Source organism: Puntigrus tetrazona, chromosome 2 (genome assembly GCF_018831695.1).
Source record: "Puntigrus tetrazona isolate hp1 chromosome 2, ASM1883169v1, whole genome shotgun sequence".
In the NCBI taxonomy this organism is placed as follows: domain Eukaryota; kingdom Metazoa; phylum Chordata; class Actinopteri; order Cypriniformes; family Cyprinidae; genus Puntigrus; species Puntigrus tetrazona.
This window is the reverse complement of record NC_056700.1, coordinates 9,043,394-9,060,395: the sequence shown is the minus strand read 5'-3', so window position 1 is coordinate 9,060,395 and position 17,002 is coordinate 9,043,394. Positions and strand designations below refer to the sequence as shown.

At 37.8% G+C, this 17,002-nt stretch overlaps 1 protein-coding gene across 1 annotated transcript; it reads left to right on the top strand.

Annotated features, from left to right (window-relative positions):
• Positions 1 to 1,293: 1,293 nt before the first annotated feature.
• Positions 1,294 to 4,673, top strand: amy2a (amylase alpha 2A). The gene is made up of 10 exons (XM_043254118.1): positions 1,294 to 1,496; positions 1,689 to 1,835; positions 1,924 to 2,121; positions 2,215 to 2,445; positions 2,525 to 2,658; positions 3,184 to 3,306; positions 3,405 to 3,504; positions 3,612 to 3,733; positions 4,151 to 4,276; positions 4,450 to 4,673. The coding sequence occupies exons 1-10, from the start codon at positions 1,329 to 1,331 to the stop codon at positions 4,637 to 4,639; spliced, it is 1,539 nt and encodes a 512-aa protein (XP_043110053.1). The 5' UTR covers positions 1,294 to 1,328; the 3' UTR covers positions 4,640 to 4,673.
• The last annotated feature ends 12,329 nt before the right edge of the window (positions 4,674 to 17,002 follow it).

Below are 17,002 nucleotides of genomic sequence, written 5' to 3'. Positions count from 1 at the left end.
TTTCACTGTTCGTTCTTCTTTTTTTTTTCTTTGGAGAGAGTGATACTCATGTATTTCATTGTCTGATAAAAAAAATATATATAAAAAAGCAGTCTAAGTATTCTGTTCACCATTATTGTCTGATATGGCATTTGATTGTGTGGAGTGTCCTCTAGTGGAAAGAGTTGGGACAGTGATTACTTTGAAGTGTTTTAAGGAGAGCATTAACCAACCATATTTGAAACATTTTATCACTAACAGACTACTTGTGCCAACCTGTCTGTTGTTTCTCAGGACCCTTTTCTTCTGTAAGGTCATATAGATAGAGAGAGAGGTTTAAGTTTTATATGTTTTTGTGTGGCTTGGATTTTCTGACTGCAGAGCCAACATAAGCTCTGTTTCCAACTCTGCCTCCTTCTCACATCTCTCTGTCACCTAATTCAAATCTGCAATTTCCTCCATCAAATTGCACAGTTTGTACATTTACAGACTGTATAGGCTCATCTGCACACATACACGCATAGACACACACACGTTTACTTAACCATATAAATAGAGACATTCCATAGATTTATAAGACATTTTTAACAGCTAGTTTAGAGTGACCATAAGAGCCATTTAGGAATTTTATATTGCCTAAAATATCTAGGTTTTGGCTTTGTTTACGTGCAGACAGATCGGTGTTTGACATTGGTTCCCTGTATTTTCGAAACACTCTCGAAGTATTTTGAGTCAAAGCAATTTAGAAAAGTACAGGAAAACTAGTTTTTTGTTAGATTGTTCCTTAATGAAGTTAGGAAGACACACACACTGGTTTCCATTTTGTAAGGAGACATTCCAAAGACACAGTGGATTTTATACTTACCCTAAGAACTACATTCTTACCCTAACAAAACTGTCCACAGTTTTAGATTTTCAAAAAACACCTCTTATCATCACAGAAATATATAAAATACAATATTTATCCTTATTTAGAAAGTTTTAATATTTCATTTTGTTTAGTATGTTACTTTTATTGTAATGTATATTTAGTAGTTCATTCTTTTAGGGAAAAAAGACTTTTAAAGCACAGTCAAGTGAGTGTTTTATATGGGGGTATATTTTTCATTACACATGTTTTTTTGTTACCTAACAGTGTTATATGTCTTGATGTTTATGCTGATAAGTTTATCTGGGGAGGTCTGTATTTTTAGTTGCACCATGAGAAATGGAGAGTGTTTTTCACCTGTTCAAAGTGGCTTTCCCAAAACTTTGAAGCCCTTGATTGGATAAAGGGTAAATGTCATTTTGTATATAAACTGAACATCAGCCTTGGTTTTGTTGTAGGTTTTTCTCTGAACCAGGGAAGGATGAAGCTTTTAATCTTGGCAGCGCTGTTTGGACTGAGCCTTGCTCAGTTTAACCCAAACACTAAAGATGGAAAAACTGCTATAGTCCACCTGTTTGAGTGGCGCTGGGCTGATATTGCAGCGGAGTGTGAGCGTTTCCTCGGACCAAATGGCTTTGGTGGAGTTCAGGTATTTTTAAATGCAGGATTATTATTAAGCCTGCAATGACATTATTTGCACTTCATGCATTTCATCACTTTATGAGCTTTTTGTGAAAAAAAACAAATGTATATATATATATATATATATATATATATATATATATATATATATATATATATATATAAATAATAGTAATAAGATATTGATTTTCCATTTCAGATCTCCCCTCCAAGTGAAAGCATTGTCGTCACAAACCCATGGCACCCTTGGTGGCAGAGATATCAGCCAATTGGTTACAATCTGTGTTCCAGATCGGGAAATGAAAATGAGCTGCGAGACATGATCACTAGATGCAACAATGTTGGGGTAAATATAAATGATAACTAGTGTTTAACCCTAGTTTGCATTTTTATTTTCCCTGTGTAAAATTCACAGACTTCTGTTTGTTTTGTAGGTGAACATCTACGTTGATGCAGTCATCAACCACATGTGTGGAGCAGGTGGAGGATCAGGTACCCACTCAAGCTGTGGTTCATATTTTGATGCCAACAGCAAGAATTTCCCTACAGTTCCTTACTCCAACTTGGATTTTAATGACGGCAAATGCAACACTGGCAGTGGAAACATTGAGAACTACCAGGATATCAATCAAGTACGATATTACTATTTTGTCGAAGCCACCGCTGATTTATTGTGCAGAGCAGACTCTTGTTTTTGTCGTATTAAAAACCTTTAACGATGGCAGGTGAGAAACTGTCGTCTGGTCGGTCTTCTGGACTTGGCTCTGGAGAAGGACTATGTGCGAGGTAAGGTGGCTGACTACATGAACAAGCTGATTGACATGGGAGTGGCAGGATTCAGAGTGGACGCCTGCAAACACATGTGGCCCGGTGATCTTTCTGCTGTCTATGGCCGTCTTAATAATCTGAACACAAAGTGGTTTTCATCCGGTGCCAGACCTTTTATCTTCCAAGAGGTATGTACATTTATTTACAAAAAATATATATATAAAGGTGGCAAAATATGTATTAGTGACTTACTTGGTATGCTATTAGGTTATTGATCTTGGTGGGGAGCCCATTACATCGGGTGAATATACTGGAATTGGAAGAGTGACTGAGTTCAAGTATGGTGCCAAGCTGGGCAATATCATTCGCAAATGGAATGGAGAAAAACTGTCCTATGTCAAGTAAGTAAAGTTGTGGATTACATTAAATATCTATATAGTCCAGTTAGCAAAATATGTATGAGAGAGTGACTGAATCATTCATATGCCGATTTCTTATTGATCTTCAGGAGCAAAAAAGTGATACTTTTTAAATTGCATGAAATACAGATTCATTCAGAAACAAGTGACAGTTTCACGATTAAATTATTTCATTTCTTCGCACCCTTTTGCGAATTTTTTATGAGTAAGAAACAGAATCAGAGAAGGGCTGGAATGGAACACCGCTGCTGAGGCAGGTGGGAGTTCTAAAGTGGTGGAAAATTTTAATAGCGTAAACAAAAATAGATTAAGTAAGGTGAAGAAATTACTCCATGTTAATTTGAACCTAATTTGTTCAAGATGTCGATTCATTCAGTGTAATATCGCATAAATATATGAACCTTGTTGTTCAGATTTAAACAGAAACAAGGGAGCTTTGTTTTGTTATCTGATTTATTTATTGTTTCTTGCAACTTAAAATTGACAGACGAACTGCTTTTGTTTCAGAAACTGGGGTGAGGGTTGGGGCTTCATGGCTTCTGATAAAGCTCTGGTGTTTGTGGACAACCATGATAACCAGAGAGGACATGGTGCTGGAGGTGCATCTATTGTCACATTCTGGGACGCCAGGTGCGACTTCACATTATTTTATTTTACAAAAAAACATTTGCTTGGCAAATTAAAGCATAACATTTCCTTTTAATGTGTAATCATCCTTCTCTTTCTAGGATTTACAAAATGGCTGTAGCCTTTATGTTGGCCCACCCATACGGATTTACCAGAGTAATGTCCAGCTACCGGTGGGACCGCAACATCGTGAATGGACAGGTAGATGATTGAGCTTAATCGAGTGAGAAACTAAATGCTAATCTGGTTGGTTACTCTCTCCCTCTTTCTCTTCTCTTTTAATAATTACTCACTTTATCATTACGCAGGACCAGAATGACTGGCAAGGACCCCCCAGCAATGGTGATGGATCCACCAAACCTGTTCCCATCAACCCTGACTCTACCTGTGGAGATGGCTGGGTTTGCGAGCACAGATGGCGTCAGATCAAGTGAGTTCTATCCTACAGTTTCATTGAAAAAATGCCTTAGGCTTCTAAAAATACAAAAGTCACTTTATTCAGCAAGGGTGTAAACATAAAGGGTGCAAATATTTTAAAATAAGCTTTGCCATCACATGCTATATGTACGGAAATAGAAAACATTCATTTTACATTGTAAGAATATTTCATGTTTTGAAAAAAACATCTTGCATAAGAGAAATTGTACTCCAAGTTTTTGCACCTATGAATTTGTTACAAAGGCCATTTTATGGTGCAGATCGAGCAGTGTGTGAGATCGGTTCCAAAATGCTCTGGATGTACTTTGAATCTAAGCAATATAGAAATCCTGGCCAGGACGCGTCCTGGTAAAATTGCATGTTTGGTTACCTCAGGGAATGTACAATAAAAACATACCTTACTCCACAGAAACATGGTGGCCTTCCGTAATGTTGTAAATGGACAGACATTCTCTAACTGGTGGGACAATGGAAGCAACCAGATCTCTTTCAGCCGTGGTAGTAGAGGGTTCATTGTCATTAACAACGATGACTGGTAAGAATCTATTTTTAAAGAAAGGTACAATATGAGAAAAGATGTTAGTTTGTACTTCTATTGGGAGATGTAACTGTATTTAAAAAAAACTACTGTAGTAGTATGTGTTATGTAAATACCTACAGTCACTGTTATTAACAGTATGTAATCTGTAATATTCACTTGTGCTTTAGGGAGTTGAACGAGTCCCTAAACACCGGTCTGCCAGGAGGCACCTACTGTGATGTGATCTCTGGTCAGAAGGAAAGTGGCAGATGTACTGGGAAACAGGTGGTGGTTGGAGGAAATGGATATGCTTCCTTCAGAATCAGCAACCAGGAAGAAGATCCATTTATCGCAATTCACGCTGACTCCAAACTTTAAATGGCGCTATTTAAATAAACAAGTAGCATGCAAATTATGACTACTGTCGTTTTTTACATGGTTTTGGCCTCTTGGTTTCAGCTGCAAAAGTGCATTTCTAGTTTGTCTTATTGAGTATGTTTCTTTAAGAACAATTCCAAATTCCATTTGCAAAACGTATTATGAAAGCAGAACAATGATACCTAAGAAAGTAAAAACAAATAAATAAAGACTATATCTAAAGTAAATCTAAATATATTAATATAACCATGAAGTTAATTTAACTCTAATTTCTTTAAAATAAGCTATGTGTGCAATAAAGGGCTGCAGTTGTGTCTCACGCATCAGTACAAATCCTTGCGATGCTCTGAACGCAGTGTACTTCTTTGCACTGCTCTCTGATCATTCTGATGAATCCTAAGAGAGAGAGAGGAGCTGCTTCTTTTTCTCAATAATGGCAAAAGAAATGAATGCAAGCTCAGTCCTTGCAGTCCGTCACTCAGCATGATGGCCAATAATGACCTGTCAGAGATACCGGCCACACACTGCAGAACATAACCTAGCAGGTCTACAGGGTCTTGCCTTAACGAATGCTGAGATGGACTAGTACACCCAAAGGGCCCAAGATAATGCATAATCTATTTCCCGCCTCACATCAAAAGTGACACAAATGTATTCCCTTAAACAATAGCCTTTAATAGTGTAGAGAGCAGCTTTTGATGAGTCCTAACCGTGTGTAATGTCAATAAAACATGATGTTAAAACAAATGTCTTCAGTCAGTTTGGTAGAATACCTTAAAAAAATGTCTTCAGTCAGTTTGGTACAATACCTTAAAAAAACACCTAAAATACAATAAACTGAACTATCACTAACTAATTTTAAATGTGCAAGGTTTAAAAGGTTTAAAAATTCACCAAAAAAGGAAAATTGTGTCATTAATTACTCACCCTCACGTTGTTCCAGTCCCCTAAGACTTTAGTTTATCCGCAACTGAAGACATTTTAAATGAAATCAGGCATCTCAATTGGCAGCCTAAGCAACTTTCACTAGCAATGAAGGCCCAGAAAAGTAGTGAAAACATAATTAAAGTAGCCCATATTACTCCAGTGATTTAACCTTAATTTTCTGAAGTGGTTTTTGAACTTCATATTTATTGTGAACCTCATATTTATTGTTGTTTGTATTTTGTGTTCTTGCACTAATTATGTCTTTGCCTTGCACTAATTTTGTCTTTGCACTGTTTGCACTAGTTTGCACACTGGGTTTGCACTCTACTCCCTTGCTGTTTGCACTAGTCCGCACACTTTGCACTTTATGTCACTGTCTTAGCTCAATATGTGAGTTCTTTTGTATTGTGTTGTAAGTGTGACTCCATGTAGCACCAGGTCCTGGAGAAACGCTGTCTCATTTCACTATGTACTGCACAGCTATATGTAGTTGAAATGACAATAAAAGCCACTTGACTTGACTTGACTTGACTTGAAGTGACAGAAATGTGGAGAAAACAAAAGAAAAAAAAGAAAAAGAAAAAAATCACTTCTGCTTGCAACACACATTCGCAATAACCTCTTCCTCTTCACAGGTACATGTGAACACCACAACCCATGCATATTGTGTTTACGTAAGAGCATGATATAACCCATACAACCACACACAAACCCCATATAAGTCCTTTGCACAATCTAACAAGCACTTCAAATTGAACTGAAAATTAAGTGCTGGGCGTCTGGCCATAGGAGAACTGGTCCAAACTTAGCCTGGTTTTCTCCATTCTGTCATGGATGGGCTTTGGTTTCCTGCAGCTGTCGCCTCTGACTTGCTTAGTTGGGGACACTTCATTTCTAGTGATTGTCAGCAATTTGATTACAGAGACCATCTCTGGATTTAATAAAAAATTGTGTTTAATCTTGTCATTTTACTGGTCATTACTATCACTCTGTTCTCCTATTTGCTACTGTTTAGTGCTTTGATACAATCTGTATTGTTAAAAATTCAATATAAACAAAAGTTACTAAGTGGTCAATGGACGGATAAAAACCTATAGGATTTAAAAATATCTTCAACTGTGTCCCAAGGATAAACAGAGGACTTGAGTAAATAGGGGAATGGAACAAAGCATTAGGATGACTAATTCATTTTCATTTTTGTGAAGAACTTTCCCTTTTATTGATCAAATCAACAACCACAATGTAAATAAAGCACAAATGAAGAAACAATGCAATCATAAGTCAGTGCCTCAGTGGATGGAAATAGGTAAAGCCCTCAAATTTTCTTTAAAACATTTTGCAGGCATGTCTAATTAATATCAAATTATGAGGGGAAACGCAAGCATTTAAATAATAGCTTGTTTCTCTTCATTCTTGAAAAGAAGCATTGTCAGTAACACTTTAGAATAGGGAACACTTATTCACTATTGACTATGACTTTTCCATCATTAAATTCCTAGTTTGCTGCTTATTGCTAGTTAGAAAGGTAGTTGTTAAATTTAGGTATTAAGTAGCATAATGTTTTTTGTAAGGACCATTAAAACACTCACACACACACACACACACACACACACACACACACACACACACACACACACACACACACTGTATTGCAATCAGCACACCTAGTTTTAGCCTTAACGAGAGCTCTAGTTTTTTTTTTTTTACTACAGCACCACATCTAGACATCAGCTATTTGGCTACCGAGAAACAGAGTTCGGTCTTTGATCTTGGAGGGACGTTTTCTTTCTGTTTTTCGGAGCTTTCATGCTGCTGCCACCACGTCGGTTTCACCTGAGTGCAGCTGTGGCAGGGCCGTCAGGGCAGCAGGGGCCCAGGGGGCCACCCTCCGCGCCCCGTCACACACACTCAAGAGCTCGACATATACACACACACAGACCTGAGCTCCAGACATGAGAGCTTAGACAGCAAAGGTGACATTCACCACACCATCCCACTTTGTCGTCATGGCAACTCCGGTCTGATGACAATGTAGAAAACAATAACTTTATTATACAGATATATGAAGAGTGAGTAACCTTAGTTTTTCTAACACTGTCTATTTTATTGCTTATATAAAACAGTGTTTGTGTGTGTGTGTATAAGGTAACATGTTATAACGTATTATAGTGCATTTCTTACAGAATTTATTAATGAGCTGTAAACATTATTAACAATTACAACTCTTGATTTTAATAATAAATACTGAACAGCAACATTAAATGTTATAAATACATTTTTTTCTAAATTAAAATGTTATTACATATTTATTAATTTCATTTATCGATTGATTTATTTTTATTATTATAAGGCAACACAGCACCATATTGGATTTGATAAGTAACTGAACTGTCCCGCGTCTGCCTGTCTGAGTTAGACAGAGGGGAGAGCTGTATCTTCCGATTAGAAGCTCAAGTGTCACTGTTGCAGGTCAGAAGCTTGGGCTTGTCATTTTTACTGATGCTTTTTGACATCGCCGTCAACACTGTCCCTTGTACCTACACCCCTGTCCCTTGCTCTATAATTTATTATGCTCACAGTGAACTTGACTGTCAGTGCACATATGGTGGACTGCCTAACCACAAACTTTTTTTTTTCTTAATCAACTAAAGGTGGGAACGAGGGAACAGTGCAAAACAGTTTCCAGAAGGTCCAAATATTATGCTTATAAATTCAAAAAATTTGAATCACCTAGGAGGATGAATTTAGATTAGGGCTGCATGTTTTCCTCAGTATTTTTAATACCGTGAAGGGATCTCTAAATATAGATTTGGTGTTCTGAAATGAGGAGGCAAAGTCCTCACATTCATTTAAAATAAGTTCACGTACAAATCGCAAGTAACGTTGACACAGTTTTTAAATCTAACATCATTTACTCTGCCCAGAAAGAAACAAAGATATTATTTTTATATGTAATTAATGCTTTATTGCTTAAAACAAAACTAAAAACTGTATTTTTGTACCAATTCTCGCTATTAACTACTTGCGCATTAGCCTGCCTGTTATTAACATACTAGCTGTTTATTATTGCTTATGAGCACATATCAACATCTACACATACCAACTATAATAAGAAGCAAATTAGGAGTTGTTAATAGCAAGAAAAGTGTATTTCTTATCAAGTTAATTGAAAAATACCAGTATTGTTGTAGTATTTAGCATTTAAAACTGATGCAGGCTGATCCCTATTATTCTCCAAATAACTATATCATCACAATATGGCATGAGCCCATTTGTCTCTGTTGCATCTGCCGTCAAAGAGCTTCCTCTATAACATTTGCTTAAAAAAATTTATCTGTAAATATAAAAAAATCTTGTCCAAATATGCACACTTTTGGACAAAAGCAAGCCCTAAAGGATGCTGTTCACTGCAACTATGTGAACACAAATGAACCTCAGACGTGACTGAATATGTTATTCTATTCAACATAACAAAACTTACCAATTGATTATCTTGCACTCCTGACATTAATTAACGGTCTGGGGTCTACGTGTGTTTTGGGGGCCTGGAGAAGTTTTGACAACTTAGGCTCATTCTATTTATATTTCTGCAAAACTCCAAAAACTTGCTTATGCATATGAATCGCTGCAGTTTCCATTTGAGATGAACACTAGAGGCGATAAAACTCCCAAAGCTTTTATTCCTTTTCACACAATGTATGACTTGCAGGTCGGCAGTTTAGATTAATAAATCGTTGCATAATTGCATGAGGAATATTATGTTGTGAATTCAAACCTATTCAAATTCAAACAAAATGCTGTAACATTTGAAAACTGATATATTTGGATGTTAGCCTCACATATCAGCTTCATATGAACGAGTTTCCTAACTCAATAGGTTTTCTCGGTAGCTCACACTATGCAGCGTTGCACTAGTGAACCCTGTGAATCAACTGTTAACAAAACAGCTCTGATTCAAGACATCAGCGAATGTGTTTTATATCACTTTTGAATTCGTTAACAATATCGGGTAGGTTTAGGGTTGGGTTTGCTGCGGAATATATTTTTAACACAGCTGAAAGGTACAGTAATATAAACGTGTTGCTGAAATGTATTTAGAAGTCACATTTTAATGCTTTGGGTAATCAAACTAATTTAAATATTACATTTAAATGAACTTGCAATGAGTCTGTTACAGCGCTGAATTTTGGCCCACTAATCTTTGCCAAATTGTTGTAATTCAGCCACATTTTAGGGTTTTCAAACCTTTTTAAAGTCATGCCATGGCATTTCAATAGGATTGAGTTTTGACTATGCCACTCCAAAGTCTTCATTTTGTTTTTATTCATCCATTTAAGAGGTGGACTTGCTGTTGTATTTTGGATCACTGTCCTGCTGCAGAACCCAAGATCGCTTCAGCTTGAGGTCACAAAACAGATGGCATTACATTGTCCATCAGGATTTTTTGGTAGGCAGCAGAATTCATGGTTCCATTTATCACAGCAAGTCTTCCAGATCCTGAAGCAGCAAAACAGCCCCAGACCATCACACTACCACCACCACCATATTTTAATACTGGTATGTTCTTTTTCAGAAATGCTGTGTTACTTTTATACCAGATTGAATGGGACACACACCTTCCAAAAAATGTAACTTTTGTCTCGTCGGTCCACAGAGTATTTTCCCAAAGGTCTCGGGGATCATCAGGTTTTTCTGGCCTTTATGTTTTTATGGTGGAGTCATGAACACTGACCTTAACTGAGGCAAGTGAGGCCTGCAGTTCTTTGGGTGTTGTTGCGGGGTCTTTTGTGACCTCTTGGATGAGTCGTCACTGCTCTCGTGGGGTAATTTTGGTCAACCGGAGACTCCTGGAAAGGTTTACCACTGTTCCTTGTTTTTCCATTCCATTTGTGGATAATGGTCCCAAAGCTTTAGAAATAACCTATAACCTTTTCTAGACTGATAGATCTTAATTACTTTCTTTCTCATTTGATCCTGAATTTATTTGGATCACAACATGATGTGTAGGTTTTGAGGATCTTTTTCACTTTGTCAGGCAGGTCCTGTTTGAGTGATGTCTTGATTGCAAGCAGGTGTAGGCCCGGGTGTTTTTTTGTTTGTTTTTTTTTACATGCAATCTGAAACATGATGTTAAAAACATGCAAACACATGACATGCCCTGACATTTTTTAGTTGCTTATAAACATATAAATGGCTAAAGTCTAATAACACTGTAATCATTACAAACTGGGCTACAATAATATATTAAAATCACTGTCACTGCAAACAAGTTTTATCATAATCAGTGGACAAAAATCTTGAAGATGCAGTCTTCAATGCTCCTAATAATACATGATATGAATGTGTGAATGCCTTAAAGGGTTAAATAGTTACCTAACAAGAAACCCTGATTAATGACTTAGTGAGTAATTGCGCTCATTTGAAACTGGTAGTTAACTATTAAGAGGACACTTCATTTCTAGCGATTATCATCGATATGATTACACGGACCGCCTCTGCATTTAATAAAAATGATGTGCTGATGAAACTGTTAGTTATTTGGATAAGTATTCTAAAGTGAAGACCATGGTAACCCACTAGTAATGATTTAAGTGTTAACAAATCTAGCAAAATGAATTACTAGTCAGGACCTTACAAAACCTTCAAATGTTTACAAATGACTTTCTAGAGAGTAATTTTTAGAGAGTTCATGATCTTGAACTTCACTTTTGAATACTAAGTGATGTATTAAATGATGTAGTAACAGCTAAAAAACTACTTTCCATTACAATACAAAAGCTTACAGTGATTTCAGTCATTACTAGGGAGTATTATTAGGGAACATACAGAAGTTATAAGTAGTTCTTAGGGAGGTATGGAAAAATGTTGAGCTACTACATTTGACTATTACTTACTAATTCATTAATCTGAGTTTCTTGATAGCTAGTAGTAGTTACTAGATTGTTAGTATTACATTATTCATGTGTTCTTGTGTAGTTCAGTATTCTGAATGGAGTAAAAGATTTGTATATAATATGTTTAACTGTTCTTTTTAGTATTCAGCATATTTTCTTACTGTCATCAAAGCTGCGTAGACCTTTAATTTCACGAATTTCACATTGATTAATTTTTAAGTTGATTGGATCTATAAAAACCCACCACGGAACAAGTTTTCAAGTCATTTTAAGTTTAAATGTGATGTGACAAGTGGTGATATCTGGGTGGGTGAATTGTTCACTTACGTTTTTGATTAGTCTTCCCATTAACATCATTATTTATTAATTCAGACAGATTTTCCATTCATTCTAAATTACCACCCAATTAAACCCACATCACGCTTTAGGGGGTCTGTAAAACAACAAAAAAAAAAGATGTTCCCTCTCTCTGGTCCTTGAAACACCAGTATTGCTGTCCAAAAAAAACCCCAATCAAACAAACAACAACAAAAAACACGGTTTAATACACTTTATGCTATCATATTTATTTTTTTTGTACTTTGGTACTTCAGCTTAAGCTTAGCTTACATTTGGAAATCTATCTGGCCTCTTATTGGATACATAAGGATAATATAAGTTTTTTCAGTATGTTTCTCAGGAGGGCACATAGAGATTTGGTTTGGTGCCCACACTGCTGTAATGGTTGAGGGGTCTGAGGCGTGCGGATCCATTCGCAGGCTTTTATTGGCTGAAGGCATGGTCAAAGCAGGCAGACGTCGAAACACAGCAAACAAGAGTATAAGAGGCAAGGCAACAACAGAATCCAAAAAACAGGCAGAGGTCGGGTCAGGCAGCAAACAATCAAAGAGATTAAAGACAGACAGGGTCAAAACCAAAGAATCTATGACAAGGGAAACACAAGGCTAGGCTAACTAGAAACAAACAAACAAACAATGCAACCTGCAGGTAAGGGGCCTGCTTCAGAATTTATAGTCTCAGGTCCATGTGTGGATACAGGGACTTGCCGCAGAGCAAGCAGAGCAGAGAGCCTCCATGGCGGATCAGGCGAGTCGGACGCCCACCAGGGCGGATCTGGTGAGTCGGACGCCCACCAGGACGGATCTGGCGAGTCGGATGCCCTCAAGGGCAGATCAGGCGAGTCGGATGCCCACAACGGCGGATCAGGCGAGTCGGACGCTCCCATCAGGGCGGATCAGTAACTGGACGAGACACAAAAGACAGACCAGACTGGAACCCTCCAGGGCAGACTGGGCTGGCCAGGACAGCATACCTGAGACCAGGGCCTGAAAGAAGCAGAGACAGACAACATAGACCAGGCATCCATGGCTCCAAAGACCAAGATTTGGCCGGATGAATTCACAAGCAGCCTCCTTGGTCTTGACTGGACAGAATGAGGGCTCACAGGTGGCCTCCATAGCAGTGACTGAACTGGATGATGATTCACAAGTGGCTCTTATAGCAGGGAAGGAATAGGGTGAGAGTTCATAGAAGGCTTCCATAGTCGTAGCGGGTCTGGTCAGTGAGTCACAGACGGCCTTCACAGTCGGGGGTGTAGGGTGAACGTTCATAAGTGGCTCCCATAGGTCAAATGCGAGCAGACGTCGAAACACAGCAAACAAGAGTATAAGAGGCAAGGCAACAACAGAATCCAAAAAACAGGCAGAGGTCGGGTCAGGCAGCAAACAATCAAAGAGATTAGGCAGGGTCAAAACCAAAGAATCTATGACACGGGAAACACAAGGCTAGGCTAACTAGAAACAAACAAACAATGCAACCTGCAGGTGAGGGGCCTGCTTCAGAATTTATAGTCTCAAAGCAGGAAGTAGCAGCAGAGGGAGTGATCACAGGTCATCCAGAGGTAAGGGCTCCCTCTGCTGGATTGGTGACAACTGCACATAGTGTGCACATTAAATATAACTATAAAAATGTAATAATTAATAATATTATTATTTCATTTAGATATTTTTATAAAATAATCAGCAAAATAATTAATAAATTGTGATAATACAGTTAAACAAAAAAGTTAAAATAAAAATACTATTATTTTGTAGTACACTTAAAAAAATACAGTGCCGATATTTAATGTTTTCTTTATATATCTTAAGATAAAAAGAAACCTAAAATCAGCAAGCTTTTACAACAGAATGGAGAATGACAATCTTATACAGTATAACAGTTCCATCTAAAATGGTGACTGTACATTAACAGCTATCAACCATGTCGACATACAACTGAGCTTTCTGAACTTCAACTTATTATCTTATGCGCTCCTGTATCTGTAATATGTCCTGATTTGGCTGAGTAAATGTTTTGATATGAGTTAGGTTGTTGAGGGCATCAGGTGTTTTCTGTACCTCCCACTGGCTCTGGTTTAATCATTTCATCTGCTCGATTTACCCATTCTTCACAGTCGCCACAGGGGTCAAAGGTGGAGGTGGAATGGACCTGGTCCATAGAAGAAACAAATATTGTTCCTTTCATGAAATGATTTTCCAAAAATGTATTTTCTTTTACACACAGAACTGTCAACTTCTTATGAACATCATTTAGATATCAGGAAACCCTGTGAATTATTTTTTCTGCAAACAAAATAATACGTTAATCTGGCATGCAGTGTCTTCATATCACCTTCAGTATCATGTCATTGAAGGTCCTTGCCTTCGTAACATCCATATCCATAAGCCCTGCCAATACTATTCAAACATTTACACAACATGTGGCTAAAATATTTCAAGGAACTTTTAACAGATTTTATGGTCTAGCCATGCTTTTCCCCTCTCTATTGTTTGAACAGCCGCTTCCATGGACTGTTTGTTGACAGCCGACAGCAGCTGATATGACAACACCACGGTGTCCAAATACAGGCACTAATTCAAATGTGTTTATCCAGTAATTGCCAGCGATGTTGGAGGCGGACCCTGGGCCCCGTTCCAAATGCTCCTGGGGCTCGCTGAGCTCTCTGCAGAGCGAGCTGCGATGAGAAGGAGCAGATGGAAGCATGAGTACTGCAGCGCGTGCCCACCCTCCACTAGCTCTTCCACATCACGGCCTCTGCTCTCATTACCCATGTGCTTAAAACCCCATCACACACTTCTGCGAGATGATTCTCCATCAGGCTATAATCACAGCCACATATTGCAGCTGCTTTATTACTTTTTTGACTTCACATATACACATTACAGGTGGCTTGACTCACACTGGCGTCTCACACAAAGGTCACACAATTTCAGATGATTGGGGTGTTGACTTTGGGTGTGTTTACTCTTGTAGTTTGGTTCTTTTGGTTCTTTTGGTCAAAAACATGACTGGAAGGCGTGTTTAGCTAATTCTAACAGCGAACCAAAGTTCACCCAAAATGAAAATACTGCCATCATTTATTAACCCTCCACTTATTCCAAAACTATGAATTTTGTTCAGGTGTTGAACACGAAAAAATATATATTGAAGAATGTTGATAACGAGCCGACGATAGCTATTGTTTTCCATAGTAAAGGGAAAAAACACAATGGAAGTCAATGGCTATCATCAACTCTTTCTACCTGGTCTCGTGGCATAAGTGTGCCTGGGTGCACTTTTTAGCGAAACACAAAATTTAGCGAAACATAAAATTAAAATGCACTTAAAGTACATATCACTGCAGTTTCCAAAAGAAAGGAACACTAGAAGCAGTAAAACTCAGACACCTTTTATTGAAGAATATCATGTTATGACAATGTTAATATGCTGGGATATTTGAAAACTGCGGTTTTTGTATGTTAGCATCACACCTGGCATATCAATGGGTTTTCGTAGACGGTAAGTTTGTTCGGTAGCTCAGGGGTACAAAGATGTACTTGAGAGGCGAGGAGCGCCGGGTTTGAATCATGTAGTTTGAACTGTTGAGCTATGGTTCGATAAAACAGTACAAATCTGCATAAAGGAAAGTCGAAATGGCACGGTTGCATCAACAAATGCGTTTTTATATCGGTTTTGCATTTGCTAACACTGTCGAGTAGGTTTAGGGTTGTATTTCGTGAAGGGCATATTTCCAACATGATAGAGCATTAACTTTTAGCGACAGTCCGCGGATATTTCAATTTTGAACCATCGCAATACATACCTATATCAACGTAATAAAATGTGCCAGGGTTCACGAACCTGTGTTTTAGCACCACTCAGTAAAAAGAGTCACACAAAAAGTGCAGAGAGAATTACATATTTTTATGAGACCAGGTTGAACTCTGTTACCAGCGTTTTTCAAAATGCATTTTTTTGTTTCCAGCAGAAGTAAAAAAAACTCATAGAGGTTTGAAACAATTGGAGAATGAGTAAACAATGACCAAAGTTGTATTTTTGAATGCACTATCCCTTTAATACAACATTTTTTTGGTGGAATTGTGACTTTAACGACAGTGTGGGTATTAGAAATGTATCGCGGTGAACCTGTCACCGTTCTAAAAATATATGGTGAAATGCTATCTGTAATATTGCATATTGCATTTCACAGGGCGCCTCCCACTTGAATAACAGTCGATTTTAAAGAGTCGATTTTAATGATCATTAGTTGACATAACTGGAGCCTGTGCAAAAATAGATCAAGTCTATGCTGTCACCACCTGTGACACCGTGAATAAAGCTAGCTCGACTATTTTGTGACTCGTCAGATCAATTATTTTGACACCACAGAAGCCGAGAAAAAAAAAAATTGCTAAATATTTATGAATGTGTATAATCACAGAAAGCATATCGGCAGGTGGGTAGATTAAAACAGGGTCTCGTGGTTCAGGAATAGCCTGGAGGAAAAAACTTTATTTATTTGTTGTCACAAGGAATGTGATTACAAACTCGGAAAGCTATTCTGCACAGAATCATGACATCGCCATCAGACGCACAATGACACATTCGACCTCCGCACAATCACACAGCAGTGAATCACACGCCGATAGATTGCAGGCTATATTGTAACGTAAATAGTACGGAAGGTATTCGGCGTGGAGGAACAGATCACAAAGCATCTTCTTGCATTGAGTTTTAAAGAATATTAAACCGTGTGTGTAAATCAAAACGTAATGCTGACTGCTTCATCAGGTTTCAAATTATAACTCCGACCAATTTTTGTCAAATTTGCCATTTTCTACAAGAGGGAAGCCCACAGAAATATTTCAATAATATATGACTCCCACTGGCAACACAATGCATTAAAATTGCATGGCTGGGTCCACTAGCTTTAGAATATGTCAAAACCTGTTTGTGACCCATCTATCCAGAACACCGCACTGCATACTGCAGTTTAGATTTCACACACACAAACTGTGGCCCATACCTGCCGTGTGATTTTTTACCATCAGTACAAACCTCCATGCTCGCTCCCAACACGTGCAACTATAAAAGCGTGCAATACATTTTAGCGCAAATACATATATTTCAACAAATAAGCATTTACGTTTAAATTTATTCAGGTATCTTTCGGCATTCTTTTGTTTTAGAATTGTTTCATTGGTACAATTTTAAAAAAGGCTGA